The sequence below is a fragment of the Musa acuminata genome, chromosome BXJ3-2 (assembly GCF_036884655.1).
Source record: "Musa acuminata AAA Group cultivar baxijiao chromosome BXJ3-2, Cavendish_Baxijiao_AAA, whole genome shotgun sequence".
Lineage (NCBI taxonomy): Eukaryota > Viridiplantae > Streptophyta > Magnoliopsida > Zingiberales > Musaceae > Musa > Musa acuminata.
The window spans coordinates 16,219,631-16,245,120 of NC_088350.1; the positions used below are offsets into that span (position 1 = coordinate 16,219,631).

Sequence of the window (25,490 nt, forward strand, 5' to 3'; positions counted from 1 at the left end):
TCTGGAACAATTAAGCTCCAAATAAAGGAAAAGGAGAAAAAGAAAGTACTAAAAGAGTGAGAAGAAGGAAAAAGCCAACAAAAAAACCTTTGAACTCTCTCAGCGGAAAGAGAATGGTCAGTGCAGCCAAAAGACGCGATTAGTGATGTGATTAAGCAGCCGGAGAGGAGTGACAGTATCGAAAAACTCGTACCACCTGCTTCCAGCGGTAAGGTAAGAGGCTGGCTTTTGTTTTTAGGGATAGGAACACTGTGGCTAATTGGTTGGGGACGCATGCACGTATAATCAAATCATCTAATTTTTGGACCGAAGGTAAGGTTAGTCTTCAAAACTTAGAAGACTTTTTTTGGTTCGCGGTGATGCGAATAGGTGTGTACTTCGTCGTTACATGAACTGAAGTTTAGTTTTCTTATCTGCAACAAAAAAAGAGAGAGAGAGAGAGAGAGAGAGAGTAGCATTTGTTGAACTTAGCTTAATTTCTGAATATTGATGTTCTTTTTTTCCCTGTCAAGTAACTGAGTCTGGAAAATGGTGATGAGGATAAGGATTTCTGGCTAATTGTAGCTTGTAGGAAATGGTTGCCGAGAATACACACACTCAAGTATGAGGATTTCTGATATATTTGTGCATCCTATGAGTCTGGATTCCATGGCCGCCTCCAAATAAAAGAGGAAAGCAAAGAAGCAAGAGAAGAGAACCTAAAGATCCTGTGATCTGTAGTAGGATGACTTGCAGCAAACCACAAGCGGATATAAGACATTAATTAGGCTAATGTTTTAAATTTTATTTTTATTACTTGTGTTTATTACGTACTGTCACGGACAAACTTCGAAACAGGATGTTGGATGTAATGCTTATGTATGTCCGTATCTTTTGGTATGTTCATGCCTTGTACAGCATGTAGAGGGACGATCGAAGGCTTAATAGTCCCATTTTAGTTGGGTTGATGGCCTCTTTAGGCTTGTAAATAAAGGTTGTGTTATATGGACACGTGTGAGAGATTTTTGGTCTATAATAGACCATTTTACCCTTTATTGTGTAACTGTTCAGAGCTTGTAAAGTCTGTTTGTAATTTGCATTGTCTATGAAGTGTTTTTCAGAGATGTTTGCTTGTGGATCCCGATTGAGGCATTCTCTCTAACCCGTTCTCTCTTTTGTTGGTCCTAAGGGACAATGGGAGGCTTCGAGGAGGCTGACCTTTGCGGACGGACACGCAAGGGTGCCGCACGACTTAGGCAAAACCAGCTAAGTCCGTGACAGATGGTATCAGAGCGGGACAAGCACTCATAGAAACACTTAGCATACAAACGTGGGGGACCTAGCGGGGCTGCATTGAGGGCAGTCAACACACGCGCGACCGTTTGGGGGAAAACGGGTATGGAGATGTAGGGAAAAGGAGTCGCTCGGAGGAGCGGGCATCTGAGATTGGCATTCAGAGGAATAGCCAACCCTTCGCGCAAGAGGCACCACGAGAATAGGCAAGCCTAGAAGAATGCAGAGCGCACAAAGATTGGGATGGTTGAGTTTGAGCTACGGCTCAACGTTGACAACTATACTTGATGGTGCTCAAGGCAAGCGAGGCGCTTGGTAAAGGATGAGACCATCCAAGGTGGAATGAGTTGCTCAGTGATCGAAAGAGTTATGCAAAGCTCACAGAGGTGAGGGGAATTGCTAACTCAAAGAATTTGGTACTTATGCATGGGCTTGTATGCGGACGATGGAATGTTCGTGGCCATCCCAAGACGACCGAAACTCGGTGCCATGGAGCATTGAATCTTTCTCTTCAGCATGTGAAGGATACGTCTGTAGGAGGTTGAAGTGTGCAACGAGTTCAGCATGTTGCTAGGCCTTGAGTGGTGCAGCGGGGGCTGTATTGACGTAGAGTTGCAATCTAGCAAGTACGTTTGCAGGAGGCAGAACAATGCACAGTTTGTTCAGTAGATCGGAGTAGTCCAAGGGGATGGTGGTTTCCGAAACGAAGAGAGATGTTGCTCCAATGGGACAGTTATCTAGGAGGGTTAAGTCCCGACTCTCTAGAGGGAGGAATATGTGGGAGGGATCTCACAAGTTGAGGAGGAGTACCTCAACAAACAATAACTCCACGAAGCTCAGTTGACTGAGCAAGCGGCGAGGAGTTGTTGCATGATCTCGTCCGAGAGAATGCATTGGTGGATGCATTGTGAGATCAAGTAGGGGAGCAACCCAAAGCAACACAAATGAAGGCACACTTAGAGTCGATATGGAGATCGGACTCAAGGGAGGGCTGACCCATGAAATGGTGGGCATGAGGGCCACCATCGACTTAATGCAAAAACGAGGAGCGGAGTAACTTGGGTGTAACTTAGCGAAGTACCCAAGCCGCATGAAGGGAGCCAGCATAGAAATTGGAACATAGAGCAGAGGCACAGTGCTTTCCTTAGACAGAGGTCAAGGACATAAACTCTTGCAAAGGCAAGAGTAGGATCATGTTATTCCATGGGTCCTTCATTCTGACGGAGCGGACTCATCTTGCATGGTGTCGAAGATGAAGGGAGCTTCTGGGCACATGCACCTTATCTCGGAGAAGCATTTGATGGAGGAACTAAGGCAACTCAATTTGCGGAGGCGAAATTGGGTTCAGAAGGCCTTAGCACGGGACAAGAGGACTCAGAGGTGGGTACTCTTGAAGAATATGCCACAGTGTTGTCATTTAAGTTGCCATGAAGGAAGCGGTGCACAGCGGAGATTGTGCTGGTATGGGCAGAGGCCCAGGATCCAAACAATGGTGCACAAATTACAATGAAGTCGGTGGACTTCGGGAGCTACTAGGCGACGGACTGTCCTAGAGCGGTGCTTCATCTAGGTGTGACCCAAGAGTGGGTGGATGAAGGTCGATTGCCAAAGGAACGAACAAAATCGAAGGTGGAAGTGACCCTGCGATGTATTGGCAGAGGCTACACATGGAGGGACCACAATTCGAGTTTATTCCACAAGGATCAGAATGCAATGGAGATGTCACCAGGAGGCGACATGGTGTAGCGGATCGTGGCAATGCGATACACACAATCTAGTCCCGTGAGGGACTATATCATATGGAGGTATGATCGGGAGCTACTGGAAGCTCCACTTCGGTGAACAACACGACGGCAAGAAGGGCTATGGATTCAAGGAGTGAAGGCCATGGTACCGTAGAGGTGGGTCTTCCGTGCGTGCATCAAATTTTGCATCAGATGAAAGCCTTGGTCATCGGCATATGGGGGCTATGTTCCACCAAGGGAAAAGTTCGAATGCAAGTACCAGTGAGTTCCATGGGAGGGACTTGATCATGCAGAGGTATGATCGAAGCAGTTAGAGAGTTGGACTGCTCCAAAGCTCATATTCGCTTAAGGGAGCCCGACAAGTCAGAGGACAAGGTCGAGTAAGCGAACGTTGCTACCAATGAAGCTAAGGAGAATAGAATCGGTGCAAACCCTACAACGTGATGGCAGAGGCCATGCATGTGAGTTGCAGTCTGTCTGTCCATCGACTAGAGGGAGCTGCTTGAAGAATACAGAGGTGTCGAAGCAAGGGGTCGAAAGGGGCGAGGAAGCGACGATAAGTCCAGAGGGACTTAGCTACCCAAAATCAAGCATCAGTTAGAATGGAGGTGGACTCAAAGGAGTGCCACGGAGATATATCTACTGATCGTGAAGAAAATGGACGCAGATACGAGGCGACGGATAGTAGAGCCATGGGCATGGTAGCGCCATGGTACCGTAGAGGCGGGACTTCCGTGAAAGTCATTGATCCCTTGCTCTCATGGAGGGAGAGCGCTTGGTCATGAAAGGGGCCGAGGAGGTGGAACATGCAGAGGCAATCTCCAAGTACCGTGATAAGGCTGAAGGGCAGAGGCCAAGGAACTTCGTAAGATCAGTGTCAACGAGTTTCTCATCAAGATAGCCGAAAGTGAAGGACTTCGGGTCATGCAAGAGTGCACGACCAAGGAACGAAGCAGGCAGTACGTGGTACTGTACCTTCGCTACTCAGGGGAGTAGGCGGCAAGGTTGATGGAGAAGATGGTACAATCCCAGAGGCGACCTCATCTATTAGAGAATTACTCCAAGTTGGGGTGAAAACTTCTCGCATTCCAGAAGTTCGATGGCATTGAGAATGTGAATCACAGTAGCTAACTCAACGCAAGGAGTGCAAACACTTCAAGTGCTTCAGAAGTGTGAGCAAAGAGCAGGCGAAGGCCAGTAACCAGCTCGATGCATGAAGTACAACCTCGAGGAGGCGGGCGAAGTCAAGTAACCTTTGCCTTCTCAACTCTTAAGAGAATGGGTGAAACCAAGTACCCCAATTCTCTTATCTATCCAGCAGAGGAGCTCTGCACAAGTTCAAAGACCCTTCGAAGATAATGAAAGACAATAGTTGTCAAATCCTCACCAACGGTGATCAGTGCTACTAAGAGTAGATTGTTCGCTTCATTTCCCAACGAAATGCCAATCGAAAGCAGAAGTGATGCGAGTCTACTTGGATGTGACAACTAAGTGAAAGAAGAGTCAATGAACAAATTTTGTGGAGGAAGGACCCAAAACTTCAGAAGTTTGCGAGACGATGCTCGTTAAAGCTCCAACAAGCATCCACCCAGTTCAAGCAGCATAAGGAATTTGAGAGACTAGAACAGTAAGGATGGTCTTTTCCTTCATCTAGGGGATCCACAGGAATCAACAAGGATCAACACAACTCAGCCAATCCCACACCAGAGTTAGAGTCATTAGTGAGTTGAAGCAGCATGGCGGATCAAAGGTTTGACTACTCAAAAATAGCAGCGGAGAGCAGTTGGGAGCCAAGAGGTGCATTGCAGCTGGAGCAGAAGATTGAAGACTCAGCAAAGGCGAGGAGTTGCAGTGTCGACAAAGGCTTCGACGAGGACATCGAAGGAATAAGTGGGGGAGAATGTCATGGACAAACTTCGAAACAGGATGTTGGATGTAATGCTTATGTATGTCCGTGTCTTTTGGTATGTTCATGCCTCGTACAGCATGTAGAGGGACGGTCGAAGGCTTAATAATCCCATTTTAGTTGGGTTGGTGGCCTCTTTAGGCTTGTAAATAAAGGTTGTGTCATGTGGATACGTATGAGAGATTTTCGATCTATAATAGACCATTTTACCCTTTGTTGTGCAACTGTTCAGAGCTTGTAAAGTCTGTTTGTAATTTGTATTATCTATGAAGTTTTTTGAAAGATGTTTGCTTGTGGATCCCGATTGCATTCTCTCTAACCCATTCTCTTTTTTGTTGGTCCTAAGGGACAATGGGAGGTTTTGGGGAGGCTGACCTTTGCGGACGGACACGCAAGGGTGACGCATGACTTAGGCAAAACCAGCTAAGTCTATGACAGTACGACAGAAAGCTACAGGTTTCGAATTAATGGGCACAAACATACGTTATGCCTTTTCTGTTCTTTAGGATATTTTGGGTGGAGTAGCTCTTTATAAATAAATAAATAAAAAGTTTACTATTTAGAGTCTGTCTCCATTCACAATTATTTTACTATTCATAATTCCTTAAAAAATAATAAAATAATATTTTATTATTTACAGCCCCTCTAATTTCATTTTCACTCTTTTTTTTTTCTTCCCTACCTTCACCTCAATCTTCAAATTGTCTAATTTTATTATTTATATTTTTTTCATCATTTTATGTTATCTTTGACGATTAAGAAGAGAAAGAAAATGTGGTGGAGAAAAAAAAATGATAGGTAAGGAATGAGAAAATTTTATTAAATTTAAATTATAAATTGAGGACATATACATTTATAAAGAGAACTTAGAAATAATAAAAATTATTAATATGAGATTATAAATAACTAAAAAATTATAATTAAAAAAAATTACTGATGATCTTGGCTTTTGCCGTTTGAAGGTCACTGTAGATGTAACCATTGTGCACGTGGCTGTACCGCATATATTTGATCCACTCGAACCTTAAGTTGGCGTGATATCTTTCATTTGTTATCTCTTCAAATCGTTACAACATCATCTCATTTTTAGAAACTTGGATCCGTTTGATACTTTACTGGTTTTATGGGTTAAGGTTTTGCTCTGCTCTGCTAGACTTATTTTAAATTTTTTTATATGCAAAAACCATACAATAAACATGAATTCTTTTGTGAGCAACTCAAACAATTGTGACATATATTGATAAATGTGATATTGATATGTAACAAATATCAAGTGTAACACATACTTACCAGCATGCACTAGCACTAGCGCTAATGGTCATGGCATCTGAAACTACCGTCATCAACGGATTCCATGAACCATATCCACCAGGCAACGAACAGCTCTATAAGAATCAGAAATACGGTGTCTTGGTCTCAGACGTGCTGAGAATTTATGTGGCAAAATCTTATGAATAACAAAGAAGAGTAATATCTTTCTTTCCAATGGAGAAAATAAACAAATTGGGAAAGTAAAATAAGCAACTCAGGAGCTCCGAACTACGTACTTCCATCCTCGGAGCTCAGAATTGAGAATACTTCAGATCCTCTTCGAGAAAGAAATGTTTCACAAGCAAAAATAACTGAGGAACAGTAGAGTAATTCACCGTCTGCTCCGTCTGTGCATGTATGGGACCACCCCTTAAATGTAGCTTCTTTTGTTTCCCTTTCTCCTCTCAATTCTTTAACTTCTTTTCGAATGTCTTTTTTTCTCTTCAGCCTGAGATGATACTTTCAAACTCTGGCATGCCCTACAGACAATTAGTAATTTTGCAAGTCACTCCTCGATTTGTGGAGTGTATGTACCTCATCGCATGTCACTCCTGAAGAAACTTCCATCAGATTTGACCCAATCTGAATCTGTATCAAATGTCTTACTCCATATTATCCCATTTTTGATTGATGGCCACTTGTAAAGTCGTGACTCTGGTTCCTATATGCTGATCTACTGAGTAATAATACCTCACTAACATTTGGTACATTCATGCCACTCCGGTCAGCAGTCCCCTCTAGTCCAACTGCTTGCATGCGCACTCACAGATTGTCAGATTTCATTGTTGCTGGAGATTGAAGGGAAATATTAGCAAATTGATTGTTACTTGGTGGCAGAACCCAATTCATCCAGTCATTACGCTTTCTTATTTTCTCACCCTGCGATAAGCATGTGATGGAAAAGATGAGAAATCACAGCTGCATCTGCATAATCCGTGTATGCAAGTATGATACAGAAAGATTCTTCACTATTTTTCTTGTTCAAAAAGCAAGAATTCCAGTGAGCAGCCACACCATAATATGATCTTTACAATGTACATCTGCCATTCTTAAGGTCCACCTACGTTACTAAAAGAGTGGCTCATAATTACAAAATAAAAAGAAAACCAGGATATAGAAATATTCACAGATAGGATATCAATTTTTATTTCCAATAGTAGTATGAAAGTAAGCACTGATTAAATATTCAGAATAAATCAAATTAAAAAATAAGTCAGATTTCTATCACAGTAGGTGATTTTATGCCCATTTGGGTAGGTTTAGATGGGAGGTCAATTTTGAAGGGGAATTCGATTCCACTTTAAGTTGATAAGAAACAAAATAGATCAAATTAATTAATTAATTAAAATATTAAAATCTTCAATATTAGGATCCTAATTCAAATAGGAATCCCTTCTCAAAATAAGGATAGATAGACGCCCTTCCATCAATAGAAGATCAAGCATCTGGTCTGCCAGGTGGAGCACATACACGATCTACAAGAGAGGTAATTCTCCAATTTTTTGTTTTTAATTATTATAATATTTTCGTAATTATAATGTTTAGAAAATCATATAATCATATTAGATTTAATTATGATTTTTTTGGAATTCTAGATGAGTTAATTGATGTTTTTATATTTAAATATATGAGATCTAAGGATGATTTAATCATGAAAAAATCTAGTTTTGGATTAAAATCAATGATTGTCGTATGGTCTGTCAGAGTATTGGCCCCTAGTCGGATTGATATGTATTGGTCGGAACCGATGTACCGACACACAATGTAGCGTGTACTAGTGTTTTGAAGACAAGGAAGAAGGAGAAGAGGAAAGGATAGTGGAGTAAAAGGAGGAGAAAAAATGAGGAGAAAGAGAAAGGAAAAAGTGGCCAGGGACAAAGAATAACATAAGGAAGAGAAAGAAAGAGAAAGAGAAGAACACTCAATTGATGATTGTGCACGTTGGTGGTGTGTAGCTTGGTCGCACTATCACAAACGAATCATTGGTCTGTAATGCCTTCTTAAAAGGACCATTTGTCGCCTATGTTTGCTTATACAATTGTTTGACATTGAGTTTTCCCTAGTTTTTGTATGTTTTTGCTTGGTTTTTGTAAACATGGGTAGTTCACTACGTGTGTAGTAGTTGATTGCTAGACTAGGCAAAACAAAAATGAATTTGCTCCATTTTCGCATATTGGCTATTGTGTAGTAGTGTTAGCCATCTCAACCCCTTAAAACCACTCTGGTGGCACAAGGCTAATTGGGGCTTTGGAGTAGTGTTAGGCTTGTTTGGATAAACAACTTTGTATAGAAAGTAAGCATAAATTACCTTACACAAAGTGGACTTGTGATTGTCTTTTGACCTTCTAAAGTCCTTGTTTTCTCCTTTTCTCTTTGCACTTCAAGTGTTTGTTAAATTGTTTGTTTATTGTACATTCCCACAAGATGTCGTGACTTGTACGCTACTCCTTTTCTTAAATCTAATCAACTTTCAACTTTATCTTTTGTAGGTCCTTCAGGATTTGTACGAGGTTGCTTCTAGGCTGACCCTGATGTAGGATGAGAAATAGCAAAATTCCTTTTTATAATAGACAAACTAGAAAAAGAGGAATAGAAAGCTAGTAACTGAAAGATAATAGAAAAACATAACGAGATAACTATCAGACTCGTCTAGCTCAAGGAGTGAACGCCCAGGATGAAGGCCTCGCATCGTTGCATATCTTGCACATGGACGATAGAATCAAGGTCTGCCATACCGAAGCGTACTGCCCGTACCGGGCTGTACGTACCGGTCCGACAGGTTACCGGTACGCGGATCGCTACAGTGCTACAGTACTATACTGTAGCACTGCTACAGTATGAAAAAGTATAAAATTATTCGGTACACCAGGGTGTACCGTTCGGTACGCCCTGATGTACCGCCCGAAACATCGGTACCATACCGTATCGAGCCCGGGTCGAAACGCCGGTACGGTACGGTACGACGAACCTTGGATAGAATCATTCCACTGGAAAAGCAACTTGTGGCTTCTCACAACTCACACTTAAGGTGGGAAAAAAACATGATTCATTGAGTCGCACCACTCAAACAAAAGGTAGGAAAAAAATACGATTCATTGATTCATCTTTAATTGATGCATTACAATGATCTAGCACCTTTTTATAGGCTCAAGCACAAGAATAAAAAGGAAATTACAGAAAGAAAGAAAATTACAATCGTATCAAATCAAATATACGATCTGTTCCTTCTTTTGAAGAAGATAATATTCTCGATTCGATTTGAAGGATAATCTTCTTTTGTTTGATGATATTATTGATTGATAAACTTCCATATTCTTGAGTAAATGTTGTCATTTGACAACTTATGACATATGCAAAATATCTCTAACTAATAAAATTTATTCAGATAACATATAAACTAAATTTCTCACCCTTACGAATGGCTATTATAAGGGTGTCTCACGACTTAGACAATTCGAGCTAAGTCTACGACATTTGGTTTTAGAGTGGGCAAGTGATTTAAAAAAAAAATGAAGGTTCGCACTCTCGCCATGGTGAAGCACCATGATGAATCGAGCAAGATTGCTCAAGCAGGGCCACTACCCCAAGCGACCACAAATGTAAAATCACTCTTAAGCTATTGGAGCCACTCGAGAAATGCAATAGCCAAAATGGCGAGTGAGAAGTTGGCAATTCTCCGTGAGCTAAGGAAGCGCAAATCAAAATATCAACTATAAGAAAATAGAACCATAAGGAGAGGCTTGTAATAACGGAAACCCACCTCGACATCCTCAAAGCAAGCCTAGAGGAATTCTATCAAGGCTAACGAAGGCTCCTTGGGGTAGAGAACTCACATGAGGATATAGGATCTCGAATCAGCATAATGGAGTCTTGAGTCAACCGATTGATAGAAGACACCCAAGAGTTTGTATAGAATTTACAAAAAGTTGTGGTAGATCTCACGACAAGAATTACAATGCTCATGAGAGCTCTTTATGCGAAAAGGAAATACACCCACGTTGCTCCGCCATAAAACTTGAGGGCACCGAAGCCGCACTGCTACTAGGGTGTTAGGGACGCAAAGGAACTTAAGAATTTTCTATTCGACATAAAGTAATACTTTCAGGCAACGAAGCCTAATTATAAAGAATATAGAGTTTTGATAGCGACCATATATCTGAATAGGAATGCAAAACTTTGGTAGCACACCCGATAGGAAGAGATTTAACAAGGTTCAATGCTAGGAGGATATATAGGAAGACTTCAAGCGAGAGTTGTGAACTCAATTCCTACTTGAGAACATTGAGTTTGTCGTACGATGGAAACTGAGATGACTCCTCCAAAATACTTTAAATTTTAATTTTCAAATTTCTTTGTTGTAGGTCCTCCGAGGCTTACACGAGGTTGTCTAGGCTGATACTATGCGGACGGATAACATAAGAGTGTCTTATGAGTTAGGCAATTTTAATTAAGTCCATGACAGCACAATGTCTCCTATGTGTGCAAGACGCGATTAGGGAAAGTATGTGTGCTATGGTCTTGCGACGATGTCATGGTGTGCGCGAGACACGATTAGGATCATCCTTGGACTGAATCTTTCGTTTTAAACTGGCAAACCAAACCACCTAAAATAGGGGTGGTTTGTGTACCAATACACATTGGTCATTTCATACTAATCTAGGCGAAATATTCTTTGATTAAAATAATTATTCTCTATTATATTTTATGTAGTAAATTATACATAATTATTTTATTAAATTATGTTTAAATTTTTATCATTTATCTATTTCAAATAAGGAATTATAAAATTATTAGGGTTTTAAATTCATAAGAAATAAATTTTAATTTTAATTATTTGGAAGTCTATTTTAACTATTTAATCTTGTATTTCTTAAAATTTTGCATATTCTAAGTCTTTATTCTAATAAATTTTGGCGGGTCTAGAACCATTATTCCAAAATTTTAAGCTTCATGTAAAATAAGATAGATTGATTCAACTGGCTTGAGGATTTGGTTGAATTCAGGTTTCACCTGAGTTGACCAACCAGACTTGGTCAACCCAACCCAAACTCCCACGAGGCTTAAGGGCTTAGCATAGGCAATGATTTCATGGGCCAACCAAAAGCAACATCGCTCGACTTGGATCGATTCTACAAAGTGTGGCTAGACTTGATCCACTGCTCATGGCTCGACGTTGGCGGCCCCCATCTAAGGTCCAAGCAAGTTCTAGCCCAACCTTCAACTTTGCTCTTTGAGCATGTGCAGGGCATGTGATGGCCCATGTGGATCGGTCCAAGGCCAAGCCCAATGGCTTGGGAACGGGCTAGTCTAAGCCCTTTCAACTAGACCTCACTTTATGGGAATGTGCAACGCATGTGACCTAGTCCAAGGCTCCTATGACTTGGCCCAGAGTTTATTCCAACACTCTATGCTCAATCTAGAATGCTTGTTGGCCTTTGTGTAACAGATTTAAGATTGGCCTATGGTCCTTGTGAGCCTTTAGCAGCTTGAAAATTGATCGAACAAAACTGATTTGCCCCATTCACACCGGTTTAAGATGATTCCAATCCGATTTAAACCGGTACGAGTGTGTTTGACACAAATTAGAGCCAATCAAGTCCAGTTAGACCATTCTAGGGTGTACCTAGACCGGCTCTATGAAGATTTGATGTCAATTCAGTTAGGTTCTAGCTGAATTGAGTTCAGTTCAACACAACTGAACCAATTCAGTTAGGGTTCAAGCTAATTGATTGTTAATTAGGGTATGACTGCTCATGATATTGATGTATGATGGTTTATTAATGATCTTGATATGTTTTAAATGAGTTTCCATGATAACACTATACCCTAAGACCCTAAGACGTATATCATATGCAAGGTTTTTAATTTTGAATAATACCACCCGTACCAGGCAATACATACCGGTCCGCCAGCAGACCAGTACACAGACTGCCCGCTACCGGGCGGTATCGTCGATTGGGGCTGTTTCCGCCCCGTTATCAGGCGGAAATAGCCCCTAAATCGGGCGGTGACCAAGGGAGAAGAAAGAAGAGGGGTGACCAAGAGAGAAGAAAGAAGAGGGAGAAGGGGAAGAAAGAAAAGGGAGAAGAAGAGGAGAACCTAGAGATCGACACCGCTCTCCCTCCTCGTCTATCGACGACTTCCCATCCGCGCAAGAGAAGAATCCTCAGCGTCGTGGGGAGAAGAGAGGTGACGTCGCAGATTTTATTTTTTTACTTTATATATATATATATATATATATATATATATATATATATATATATATATATATATATATATATATATATATATGTGTGTGTGTGTGTGTGTGTGTGTGTGTGTATAAAGGCGACGTCGCCTCGTTTTTCTGGGCGATGTCGCCCCACATGAGGAGAAGAGAGGCGACGTCGTAGAAAAAGATTTTTTTTTACTTATATATATATATATATATATATATATATATATATATATATATATATAGCGGTATACCAAAATATACCGCTTGGTATACAATAGTACCGTATCGTACCGAGCAAATCTTGAAACTCCGGTATGGTACAAAATTTCAATCCTTGATCATATGTCATGTTATGATAAGTGTGCCCGATATAATACGAGAAATTTTGTTGATATTGATTTGGTCAGAAAGGCTAGTATATTAATTCCTTTTGGGAATTTACCGAGCTGTCCAAATGTTTCCTCCATCAGATGTCAAGAGGAACATGTCCTCCCTTGGAAAACACCCTCTATCAGCAAATGGGGTAGCGCAAGATGGATTGTCTTTTATATCGGTTGAAAAAATATAACGCCTATCCCATAAGGTAGGGCCTCCTCATCAGCTAAGAGAGTGCACAATCTGATGTCTAACATACGCTAAAGGTTTATGAGATTGTATGACCTGTGACTACTTAGATTATGATAGAGTGATTCGATATTATTGTAGAACTTACTGATATTTGTTCCTGATATATTCCTGTTCTTATTACATTTTTTGAGGGGCTCTGCATTGCTAAAATCTATTGTTTTTGTTCTTTAGAGCAGCTTCATATTTCAGTTCCAACTCTAGTGCAAAGAGACTCATCATTTACTACTCAGTAGCACTACATGGACGATTTAGCATTTTGCAGTTTTCGATACGAACCATTAGGGCTTGATCTTCCTTATTGTCAAACATTGTTATTTATGATACATTTAAAATTTGAACTGAATAAAGTTAGTTTTATTTCTGGATTATATGGCCATGAAAAGTATGTCACATTTAATTCATGTAGTGGAAAAGGAAAAAAAACATTTAGACACAGTGTGTGACAATGAAAGTTGAATGCAAGAGTTAATTGAAAATTATAGAAGGTACCTGTACTTCCACTTCAGTTGATGACCGAACTGTCTCCAGTATAAAGTCTATGTTGTTTGTTAATTGCCTGACCTGCAAAACATTGTAAGAGCAGTTTTCCATACAGCATGAGGAAACTTCAGCAGTGAAATGAAAGAAGATCGAGAAACCAGAAGCAAAATGAAACGGATCTAAGCCCATAAAACATCCATGAAAAAGGTCTGAGATCTAGATTATTCATTTACTTTCTTACCTTCTCACCACAATACCAAGCTATAGGGAAGATGAGTATGGAGTTACTACCTTGAGACTACAGGCAGATATGACCTGCTCATTTAAAGAATCTGATTTCATTTTTTGGCACAAAAGGCTTCGTCATCTTTCATTATCTATTATACAAAAAAAGTTCTTTTTATTTGAATAAATTATCTTTCCATTGTGAAATCTGTGAAATGGCAAAACATCATTGAGCTAATTTCCTTCCAATAAATAAGATGTCTTCATACTAATGTATGTGGAAAATACAGAATTTTTAATATTTCTGATGCTAGATGGTTTGTCTCATTTTATAGATGATCGCACTAGATTGACATGGGTTTGTCTTCTCAATAACAAATTTGAAGTCAGTACCAAAATTCATTTTATGTTCATTTTCTCTGCTTAAATAATGGGAAGGAGTATTTCAATAGTGAGTTAATCTTTTCTTGTTACAAATAATAGATCATTCAACAGTCATCAGCTACAAATAGTCCTTAACAAAATGAAGCTGCTAAGAGCAAAACCCGACACATGACGTTGCAAGAGCTTTACTTTTCCAAATGAGAGGCAAAAAGCTTACTCGGGGAAGCTATTTTCCATAGCCATTTATTTAATCAATAAGATACTCATCTACCCACTAAAGTCCATAATTGCAAACTCCTCGGGATTATTTGAGTAATATTCCACCTTTAAAAAGGAATGGTAGACTACCTTCTAAGATGTTCGAGTGTGTCTATTTTGTTCGAGTTCACAGTCAACATCAAACAGAACTTAAACCAAGAACTGTTCAATATGTTTTTCTTGGCTACTCATCCACACAAAAGGGTACAAATGCTATCATTGTCCTATAAGAAAATCTTAAACAACTTCCTAGAGCATGGTTCAATGGATTCACAAAGGTTGTGATAATGTTCAGATGTAGACAAAGTCATGGTGATCACACGCTCTTTACGAATAGAAAACCTCAAATAAATTGGCTGCGTGAATTGTCTATGCAGATGACATCATTATGACCGAACAAGATGAGATTAAGAAGCTCAAGCAGCATCAAGCAAATGAATTTAAGATTAAGAATTTGAGGAAATATTCCCTGAAATAGAAGTTGTGTATTCCAGACAAGGAAATTTCTTGTCCCAACACAGATATACTCTGGATCTACTCAAGGAGATAGGGATGCTAGGTGGAAAACCTGCACATTGCGTAATTGACACGAATCACAAGTTATGAGATGACCCTAAAGAACTTGCTAGCCAAGAAAGGCACCAAGGACTTGTTCGAAGGCTAATTTACCTTATTCATACATGTAAGGAAATTGTATATGTGTAATTACTCAATTTATGAACGCACCATGAGTAAAGCACATGGAAGCTGAATACTGGAAATTTTAGGTACTTAAATTTAGGCTCTGGGAAAGGAATTCTATGGAGAAAATTGGGAAAGTGCAAGTGGAAACTTATATTGATGCAGCATGGGTTGGGCCTGTCACATGCCAAAGATCCCTAGTGGATATTGTACTTTCGTTGGAGGCAATCTTATTATATGTTGAAGCAAGAAGTAATATGTAGTTGCCAGATCAAGTGCTGAGGCAGAATTCAAAAAAATGGCTCAAGGTATATATGAGTTGAGCAGGATATGATTGATTCTTTCAAATTTGGGGATAAAACTGGAAAGGCCTAAGTTGCACTTGACAACAATAGACCTGCTCATAATCTAGTCCACCATAACCAAATTAAACAAGTGGAAATAGATCAATACTTCACTAAAGAAAAAATGAAAAGTGGAGAGATTTGCACTCCTTATGTTACTCCAATCGACTTACAGATTTTCCCACTAAAGGGTTTCTAAGCTCTACTTTCCAATTTATTCTAGGCAAGCTGGGATGGAGAACATCTTTCAACCAGTTTGAGGGAGAGGATTGATATTGTTTCCTTATTTTTTGGATTCTAATTTTAGCTATTTGCTTATTGTATGATATTCTAATTTTATCTCTTTCCTTAGTAATGAGTTGCTAGATATCAAACCTCCTAGAATGTTGACTATACAATCTTAGTAGTTTCCTAGAATAGCTCTCAGAGGCTTGTAGATATACCCAAGGTGTAATTCCTACTGGTCAGCAAAAAAACTTATTTTATTCCCTACTCTTTATCCACATCTTTTCTTCATTCTTTCTCCACAAGTTTCTAAATAGTGGTTCCAAGCCAGCATGACCTAAGCATATTAGGATTGTTTACTACTTACAAAGTCATTAATAATAGAATTAAAATTCTTGCTTCGAAGACCTAAACAGTGCCTTGCAACATACAGTGGCTCAGAAAACATCCTTTAAAATTGAACTACTAGATAACAAGGTGCAACAATGTTTATGTTAGCCTCTAGTCCATGGCCCATGAAGATAATGCTTGTCAGACATATTGAAGTTATCACACCAATGCTCTCTCTCAAATCTTAAATGATTCAAGAAACACAGAAATAAATAGAAGCATTTAGTTGGACTTACCTAGCGGTTAAACTATCTATTTCAATAATCTCCTATAATCTTGTATTTTGAAATTTAATTTTAAAACTAAATCAATAACCCCATCAAACCATAACTTCATTTGAACTGCTTATTAATTTAATGTTCCTAACAAACAAGCCTCAAGTGTATATCATACAGATTGGACCCACTAACAAGTGAAAAAATGCCCTACCTATGGATACTAGGACTTCAGCTAATGAATATTCCTCCTGGATCAACAACTGAATCTTCCTAAGTATAAAAATAGGATCTAGAACCAAGGTTCTCCCTGTCACCAACTGGTATGAAATGAGCAATACATACCATGGACAGGTACGTGGACCACCCTCGTTTAAAGTAGTCCAATCCAAGTATCCAACCATTAGAAAATTTTAAGAAAAACTTGAAGTGTGTGGTTCATGGATCACCATTTTGGTTCCGGACCACCCTCATTTTGGGTAGTTCGGTCTGATCATTAGAAAGATTATAAAAGAACTTAGTGTTTGATTCAAGGATCATCGTTTTGGATATTGTACTCATTTTGATGATTTGGTTGGACCAATATTACTAGTTGATATCGATGTATAGATACATGATACACCAATATGTACCAGTGTTTCAAAGAAGAAGAAAAAGGAGAAGAGGAAGGGGCGGTGGAGGAAGAGGAAGGAGGAAGGAAGATGTAAAAGGAAGAGGAGTGAAGAAGAGGAGATGGTTGAGAAAGAGGAAGGAGGAAGAGTAAGGAAGAAGAGGAGGTGGTGGAGAAAGAGGAGGAAGGAGAGTATGCGTTGGAGGAAGAGGAAGAAAAGAGAAGGCATACCTATCCATGGAGCCCGGTGAGCGATAAACGAGGCGTGTCGCCTCGCTCTCCAATTTGAGCAAAGAGGGCTCACATTCTACAAGGTGACATGCGCTCGCATTCGAGAGAAGAGGGCTCACGTTAAAAATGTTTAAATGGGATAGGGAAAATACATTTTAATGGGTCGGAGCAAATCACCCAAAATGGGGGTACTCGCATGCCAATTCACACCCAGACCGGTATCATTGCTCGTTTGAAACACAATCCTTGGTTTGAATAGGGCTCACGAATGTGAGTCCTCTTCTCTGTATGTGGGGAGCATAGAATCACTCCTAAGCCACTATTGTTCGATGCCTCTTACCTACTCATCGCTGTTGCTCACCACTCCATATACCTCCCCGGTACACTTCCTTCTTCTCCTCCTCTTCCTCCTCTATCACTTCCTCATCTTATTCTTCCTCATCATCCTCCATCGCCTTCTCTTCTCCCTTCCTCTTTCTTCCTCCTCTCCTCCACCACCTCCTCTTCCTCCTTCCTCTTCCTTCCTCCTCCGCCTTCCTGCCTCCTCTTCCTCCGCCACTCCTTCCTCTTCTCCTTCTTCCTACTCAAGACATTGATACGCATTGATGTACCGATATGTTCAGGTCCAACCAACGATGGGTCCAGTACATGAAACGACCTTCCTTGTCTTGAACCACATTCTTTAATATATTTATGAATGACAACTAATCCTGATAAGTAAAAGACAGGTTTTCATTTCTTTTGTATAAGATATACTGTATGTTCAGGTCATTATGATCACTTGCATCATCATATCTTTGTCCAAAGTTGAGATCAATTAGATGGTGTAATGATGGCAGCCATTGTGTCATAACTGATGCAAAAGCTATATTTTTTATTAAACAGAATTATCATATCATAAGTTCCAACAGAACAGATCATAATAGTTCCAAGTGATTGCTGCTATCTAGTTGCACATAAATTTTTGCACTCCATATGTGATACAGATCAGATCATAATACTTGCATGATCATCTCTTCGTCCCTTAAGTTTTCATCAACATGATAAACTATCTACATTCATTTTATGTGATACCGCGAAAAATCCTATTGTAATGAGTTATAATCCACAAGGGTAAAATCTGAACTTGTAACAGATTTTAGCCACAAGACAAAATAAAAATTGAATAAGTCTTCAAAGTTGAGTGCAATTAGATGGAGTAATGATGGCAGCCATTATGTCATAACTGATGCAAAAGCTATATTTTTTATTAAACAGAATTATCATATCACAAGTTCCAACAGATCAGATCATAATACTTCCAAGTGATTGCTGCTATCTGGTTGCACATAAATCTTTTTACTCCATATGATCAATATTTTATGGTATTGTTAATAGCCTATGGCTAGCCCCAGGTATATTTGTCTATCTGTGTCACCCAATTTTTTAAGAAAAAATAAATGAAGGATAACATTCCTTACAAGAACATGTTAGAACCGGTTGATCTCAATTCCAGCAAAAAAGTTAGAATAATCATCCCTGGAAGACTTTATAGTACTACAGGATCCACAAAATACAACTGAACCACAACTGAAACAACAGTGGATATGTATCACAAAACACCAAAGTATAATGTAAGCACAAAACAGCCTTGAAACAACTAATATTATGAATTGTGATCCACAGGAAAAGGTGTTTGACTATAATTGGATATGGATGTAAATGCTTAGATTCATTGGTAACAAATATATCTGTTCCATTTTACAGATTAAGAGTAAAAATTTTCACTTATATAACAAGAGAAATTGTCCGAAACAATTGTTTCATGCTAATCCTTTTTAGCTCAAATTTTGAACTTCTCTATATGAAGAATTTCACAGAAATACTTAAGGGACCACTGAAGGTACAATTTTTGCTGAAGAAGCAAAATGCCCACACCAAATCATTGAACATGACAAAGAATGGAGAGTAAACTTGCCATGGATGAAGTGGGGAACTGCATTCTTCCCAAAAAGCCCAATTCGTGTGTATTAGAACCTATATATCAACAAGTGACAACCGAATCTTGTCTACATGTTCCATTTTCAAGAGATTCTTAAATCCAAAAGCAAGTTGCTCAAATGATTCACGTATTAGATGAATGTATATGATGTGTTGCAAGAATGACTAGTTAATAGTACAGACAATTAATAGACCAATATAAAGAGTGCCCTAGTGCACAAGACTCCTATCGATATGTGGTCTGGAGAGGTCCTTGTACACAGCCTTCTCCTTCCAACCAAAGATACCAGTTCCAGAAAAAGCAAATAGAACAATGTAATGGATTACGACAAAAATGCTTAATTGTTATCATTGCTATTTATCAATATAGAAGTATTCATCACAATCAAGCAGACAAGAATTCCCTGTTCTTCAATAACTAATGGAGAAAGTTCAATAATATATCATGCTCAACATTCAGATGGAAAAACCACTGTCTACAAAAACACAAACAAAGGGTGATACTAAGCAAAGTTCAAAAGGATATTCGAATGAACTCAAACTAGCAATAGAGAAAAGGAAATATTAGTTGTTGCAATTATAACTCACTCACTCTAGGGAATCCAGCAATCAAGGATATGGGAACCCATCCTTGCTCGTCCATGTTCTGCCGCAAATAAACATCTTTACACAAATTATTAGAGCTGAAAAAAGCAAAATAAAATGTTGTCACTTAAGCAAGCCTTGAATTATGTTAAAATAATCACTAAATTGTGAACCAGATATTTGCCTGAAATAGTAATCTATCTGATTCAACAAACTTGCACGCTGTGGATTGATTGCTGGGACAAACATTGCAGGAGGAATTGACGGATGAGGAACAAAGGGCACAACCCCGGGAGGTGGCTGAGTGGCAACATAAAAGATAGGAGAAGGCATATCTGAAGGCAAATTAAGAACATTGCCAATACAAATGAAACATACCAGCAGTAGAACAAAAATACTTCAGATTATCCATTGATACCATGGAACTCACCAGGATATAGCATGGGGTTCCCAAAAGGTTGGACTTGCAGAGGAAGGCTGAGGAATGGGGCTGCCACAGGCGGCACAGGTAACCGGAGGTGGGGCCGGGCACCCTGTTGCTGAATGTGGACATCTCTGCCACCAGCATTCCTATGATATCCATCATAGCGCTTGCCAGAGTTGTTCTGGTGAGACCCAGCACCACCACCATTGTTCAACTTCCGATTGCGACCATAGCCTCTATGGTGATCGCCACTACCATGGGCCTGTGATCCCAACCCACCTCCCCTGGAACCATGGTCCCAATTGGTGGTGTTCTTGGTAGTTTGGTCCAGAGGTGAGAGTTCCATGGGAGCCTGCTTATCCAGGTTCCTCTTAGGCATAGGTCCTGAAGTCGGTGGTGGTGAGAGCAACGGCATCCCACCTTCGGCGGATATACCACTGCTACCACCGCCACTGCTGCCGCTACGTTTCATTGATTTCTGGCGTTCAGGTGTCACATAGTTTAGGGTTGAAGTTGGACTTGGGTTTGGCTCAGGTGAAGAATTTGAAACAAGAAGCCCCTAGGTGACAATACAGAATCATTACCAAAGATTAACTAGAATAGCATTCAAGGTTTAAATCATTACATATAGATCTTTTCAATCAAAAAGTTATCGGATTCTTTTTTACCAAATCGGGAAATCTCACCGAGGGCACAGGGACTGGTCCATCTGAAAGGATTCTCAAAGCATCGGAAGGCTGAGATTTGGAAGCGGCCTTGGCGGATTCCGCGAGGGCGGGCCAGGAGGCGGCACCACCCATCACGGCAGCGCCCTTGTGGATCGAGCCATTGGGTGGCCGCTTCCAGACCGGTTTCTTCACTCCGGCGGTGGCTTCCGATGTCGACGATGCAACCACGTCCTCCGGCGGCGGCTTCTGGGGGAATCGATCGGAGGACACGGCGGAGGGGATCACCGCGGCCGGCGGCGGGAGCGGCGTGAAGGTTGGGGAAGGCGGGACGGTGGCAGAAGCCTCAGGATCACCGCCAACGACGTGAGTCCAGGGGTGGCGCGCGGCGCGTGGGGAAAGGGCGCCAGACGAGGGATCGGAGCCGGCGGCGTTAGTGGAGGGGAAGGAGGCCATGAGCTAGGGTTACCGCGATCGAGGTAGCTTCGGCGATCGGACTCAGGAGGGCAAGGAGACGGGATCGGGTCGTCTTCGTTCCAAAGATTCCACGGAGTACCCGAAGAAAGAGAGGGATTCTCCTTTGCACGGAGTCCTGCGTGCATCTCCCCTTCTCTGTTTGAGATCACTTTATATAGGTGAGCGATTTCTTCGAAAAAGTCCCTGACATTTTATTGTTTTGCGTAAAACGTTCTCCTGTTGGGTTTTTGTCGAACATTTGTTTTTTCCCTACTTTACCGTTTTAGTTATATATATATATTTGACTGCTTCATTTTCTCGCTCAAACAGTGGCCAATTGACGACCAGCTCACATAAATCCATTTAGTTTTGTACTGACTTTTTCGTTCCGTTCAGAAAGGGTTCGAGGTTTATGGTTATCAAATTAATGAATATAATATATCTTACTGGATTTGAGATGTGATTTTTTTTTTTTGCTTGATTTAGAGATAAAAGAAATCTACTTGACTTTCTCGTCCTTAGCCTTCACCATATTTCTCATGTAAGTATATATATATATATATATATATATATATACCTCCTTGTGGTTGCTCCTTTGTTAAGATGTATAAAATAATGTAGAGTTTTGATGAATATAGTAACATTACAAATGTTCTTTGGTTGACTTGGGCAGTAAATTACCGTTTTATTAGTCCTTGAATATGATTTATTGATTTCAAAGTGAAAAAAAATTTGACTTACACTATGCTAATCACTTTTTTTTGTTTTATAAAATATAATATAAAATGATTAAAATGGTATGCTATATTTTATGTTTAATGTAATTAAAACTGTAATGTATATTTTTTTTATTAAAGATTATATCTTTGTCGTTGTTATTTTGTTCTAATGATGTCATTGTTGAGACGATCCTCTTTCTAAAGAAGAGGATTGAACTCCAATGATCTCATTATAGGGATGATCATTATTGCATTTTAATGATCTCATTGTTATTGTAGAACTATAACAGGGATGATCTCATAGTGAAAAATTAATTTGTCCTCTTCCTGAAGAATTTTTTGGGTCATTGATGATAACGATAATCATACTTTAGGTAAAACATTAAGGTTATGTGAAAGTGAAGTGTCAGGTAGCTCACATGATAATAATCAAAGCCTAGATTTGAATAATTCAATGAAGATGATAAAAGTGGTGGTGTTAGAAAATGAATAGGATGAAGAAAGAATAAGAGGTTGAAGATGACATTGATCATGATATTTGTACTTAATTTGATGTCATTAGTGAGTGAATTATTTTAAGGGAGGATATGTATGATAATAATATTAAAGGAATGTTGATTGAATATAGTAGCCTAATATCATGATTCCTTATGTTGAAAATGATGAAGTTGCCTCAAAAGGATTTTTTTCATTTGTCATATATAAATCATACATAAGGTTTTTTAATGATATAAATTTATAATAAGTAGTCTAATATTGATATTTAAGGATATCTAATCCAATGTGAACTTTCTACAGGTACTTCAAGATATGGAGAAATTTCAAAAACATTGAAAGAGTATTTTATGCAAAAAAAAATTGAGATCAAACATATTGTAACTATAAGTTATAAGATAAAAATCTGATGTATAGTTTCTAGTTAAGATGGATGATGGCAGCTTGTGATGGAATTGAAAGTTTTAGAATTATAAAGTTTTCTAAAAAGTACTATTGTAATTTACTAAGATTAAATAATAATCATAAAGAATACAGCACAACTTTCATTGTAGAGTAATTGTAGATATTCGAAAAACAGTTAAGAGTAATTGTATCTTACATAAAAGCTTATTTTGCATGAGAGATTATATTTAACCAAGTTTATAGGGACCTTTTATGTGTTGGGCTGATAGCCCATAGGTTCAACTCATAGTAGGCTTTAACAGCTCACGACTCATCTTCTCTCCTAATCTAATCCTAAATCAAATTACGGGGTGTGATGGCTGTGATTTTTGAGGGAGAAAAACTATTGCAATGAGATAGATTTTGCAACAACTACGTGATTCCAAAAATTAAAAGAAAATGACAGAAAACAGGAGAAAGAAAGGAAAGAAAACAAGGACAACGTAGAGAAACTGTTCTCAATCATCTAGACAATGTTCTCACCTTATGTTAGATCAGATCTATAGTAGATTCTTGTTGTGATTACTCGGGGAGAATTTGAATATTATGCACAGTGACATGATTCTTGTATCCTACTTATTCTCTTATGATTGTTGCTAAGGTTTTGGCCAAAAGATCGAGATTTGTATATTCATTATTCTTATAGTGGATTATCCCTAGTTTACCCTATGATTTTACCCTTCACGTTGGAGGGGTTTTTCACATAAATCTTGGTATTTTATTTGATTGTGATTTCATTTAATTCCGTTGCGTATTATGGTATGTTAGTATTTGTTCATATACAAAAACATATTTCTCTTTATATCTCATCATTATTGTAATTCTATTTCTAACATAATTAAAGATTGAGGACTAAGAGACTCATGTTCAAATGATAATGACATTGAAAATTTATTTTCAATTTTTAAGCTTTTGAAGCATATCTTAAAAGTTTTAAGAGATATATGCAATCTATTTTTGATATTGATATTGTGCTTTGACGATAGCAACAACTATTGATAGTACTAATAAATTATTTTTAATTATATTTTATGTTTGAGATTAAAAGAAGGAATTCATAGAAGTGGTTCTTCCTTTAATTGGGAAAACCATTATAAGTGGTTGTAGCCTATGAATTGTTTCAATTATGAAGGAGATCTCTTAGAAGCAAATTGTGATTATTGCATAATTTATCATTATAAAAATTTTATGATTGATATATGAGATCGAGATGGTACAAAGCTAGCTAGGCTACTACTAAACCTAATACTTTATATAAGCTCGCTCGATGAATGCATGTAAAAGTTAAGAAAAAAATCATACTGAAAATTTCCTTCGATATTAGAACTTGAGAAGGAGAAATTGACAACGGTATACTTTCTTAGTCATCAATATACTATGCTCACAACAAATAAATTGAAAAATATGAATTCATTATTAAAGGATGATTGTAGCTTCCTTATTAGTTAAATGATTGAAATAGGAATAAGGAACATTGTTGAATGGCTCTACATCCATCATCAAATAATCAATGGAATAAAATCTACTTTAAAAACTAGGTAAGTCGAAGGAGAAAAGATAATACTATTAAGTTTTTCTTCGTACCCATAATGAATTAGAAATGCAAATATCATCTTAGACAATTATGGTAGATATAAAGAGAAAAAGTTGTTCATTCTGTAGTTTTGATATTTATGAAATTCATGCTGTCATGCCACTACCACTATTATATATATATACAAGTTAATCCATATTTATTTTTGTAAAGAATATTATATAATTAAAACTTATAAGAAGACCTACAATGATAAAAGTAAATAGTATTAGTACAGTAGAAAGATTATCATGTTGCATTATATTTGAGAAGTATAATGCATATTAAAGAACAACAAAATGAAGGATTAAATTTGTACACAATGGTAAGATTAAAAGAAAGTGTTCAATAAGCCAACAATATGAACATAATCATTGTACATGTAAATTTCCACCTGTATAAGAATGGGCAATCGTATATTTATAAATTTGATTTTATAATTCAACTTATAATTTTGAAACACTATGTTATCACAATATATTTTAAAACCCTATATTTGCAGATAAGATTTTATATACAAAACATGTGTTATATTCATGCAAAAAACCTTATAAACAATAACTTGTTGTAAACACTACTGTAACTGATGGTGCAATTATCTTCTCCAAAAACATTGTATGGGATTATTTATATGGTACTTTGCAATTATTGGTTGTAAAATAAACTTTAATTTGCCAGAATCATTAATTTGCCACAATTTGGGCCTTATAAGTGCTGAAATTACTGAAAAAGGTAAATTTAAAGCTTTAAAATAGAAACAATAGTTATTTAGGTTTTCACAAATTATTTTCAAGGTATCCTAAAATTTTGATAATTTTTTAAATTAATTTCACCCGAGTTACACTATTTTTGACGAAGGTGCCTTATTTTTAAGCAAGCCCCAAAAATAAGATAACTTAGTGTCCCAAAAATATTTTTTATTAAAATGGTAAGAATCCTTCTATGATAATATAGAACTGATTTTGTGGCTAAATTTGATATGGAATCAACTAATTTGGTAAAACAAGAGAAAAATTATAAAATTTTAT

At 38.3% G+C, this 25,490-nt stretch overlaps 1 protein-coding gene across 2 annotated transcripts; it reads right to left on the reverse strand.

Moving 5' to 3' along the window:
• Nucleotides 1-6,324: 6,324 nt before the first annotated feature.
• Nucleotides 6,325-21,364, reverse strand: LOC103968650 (la-related protein 1B). Of its 2 annotated transcripts, none has more exons than XM_018821096.2 (6): nt 20,797-21,364; nt 20,117-20,669; nt 19,871-20,021; nt 19,694-19,784; nt 13,568-13,639; nt 6,325-7,113 (listed from the first exon to the last, which is right to left on the reverse strand). In XM_018821096.2, the coding sequence occupies exons 1-6, from the start codon at nt 21,229-21,231 to the stop codon at nt 6,997-6,999; spliced, it is 1,419 nt and encodes a 472-aa protein (XP_018676641.2). In that variant the 5' UTR covers nt 21,232-21,364; the 3' UTR covers nt 6,325-6,996. The 2 variants fall into 2 exon arrangements, with proteins under 2 accessions (XP_018676641.2, XP_064995045.1); XM_065138973.1 differs by having other exon boundaries at nt 19,690-19,784.
• Between the last annotated feature and the right edge of the window lie 4,126 nt (nt 21,365-25,490).

Excerpts from the sequence above, each read along its gene's own strand:
- LOC103968650 (XM_018821096.2), bottom strand. The coding sequence starts at position 21,231 with ATGGCCTCCTTCCCCTCCACTAACGCCGCCGGCTCCGATCCCTCGTCT. Across the intron at positions 13,640-19,693 it reads TGATTGCTGGATTCCCTAGA|GTCAGGCAATTAACAAACAA; the intron begins GTGAGTGAGTTA and ends AATGTTTTGCAG. Across the intron at positions 7,114-13,567 it reads CAACTGAAGTGGAAGTACAG|GGTGAGAAAATAAGAAAGCG; the intron begins GTACCTTCTATA and ends TGCTTATCGCAG.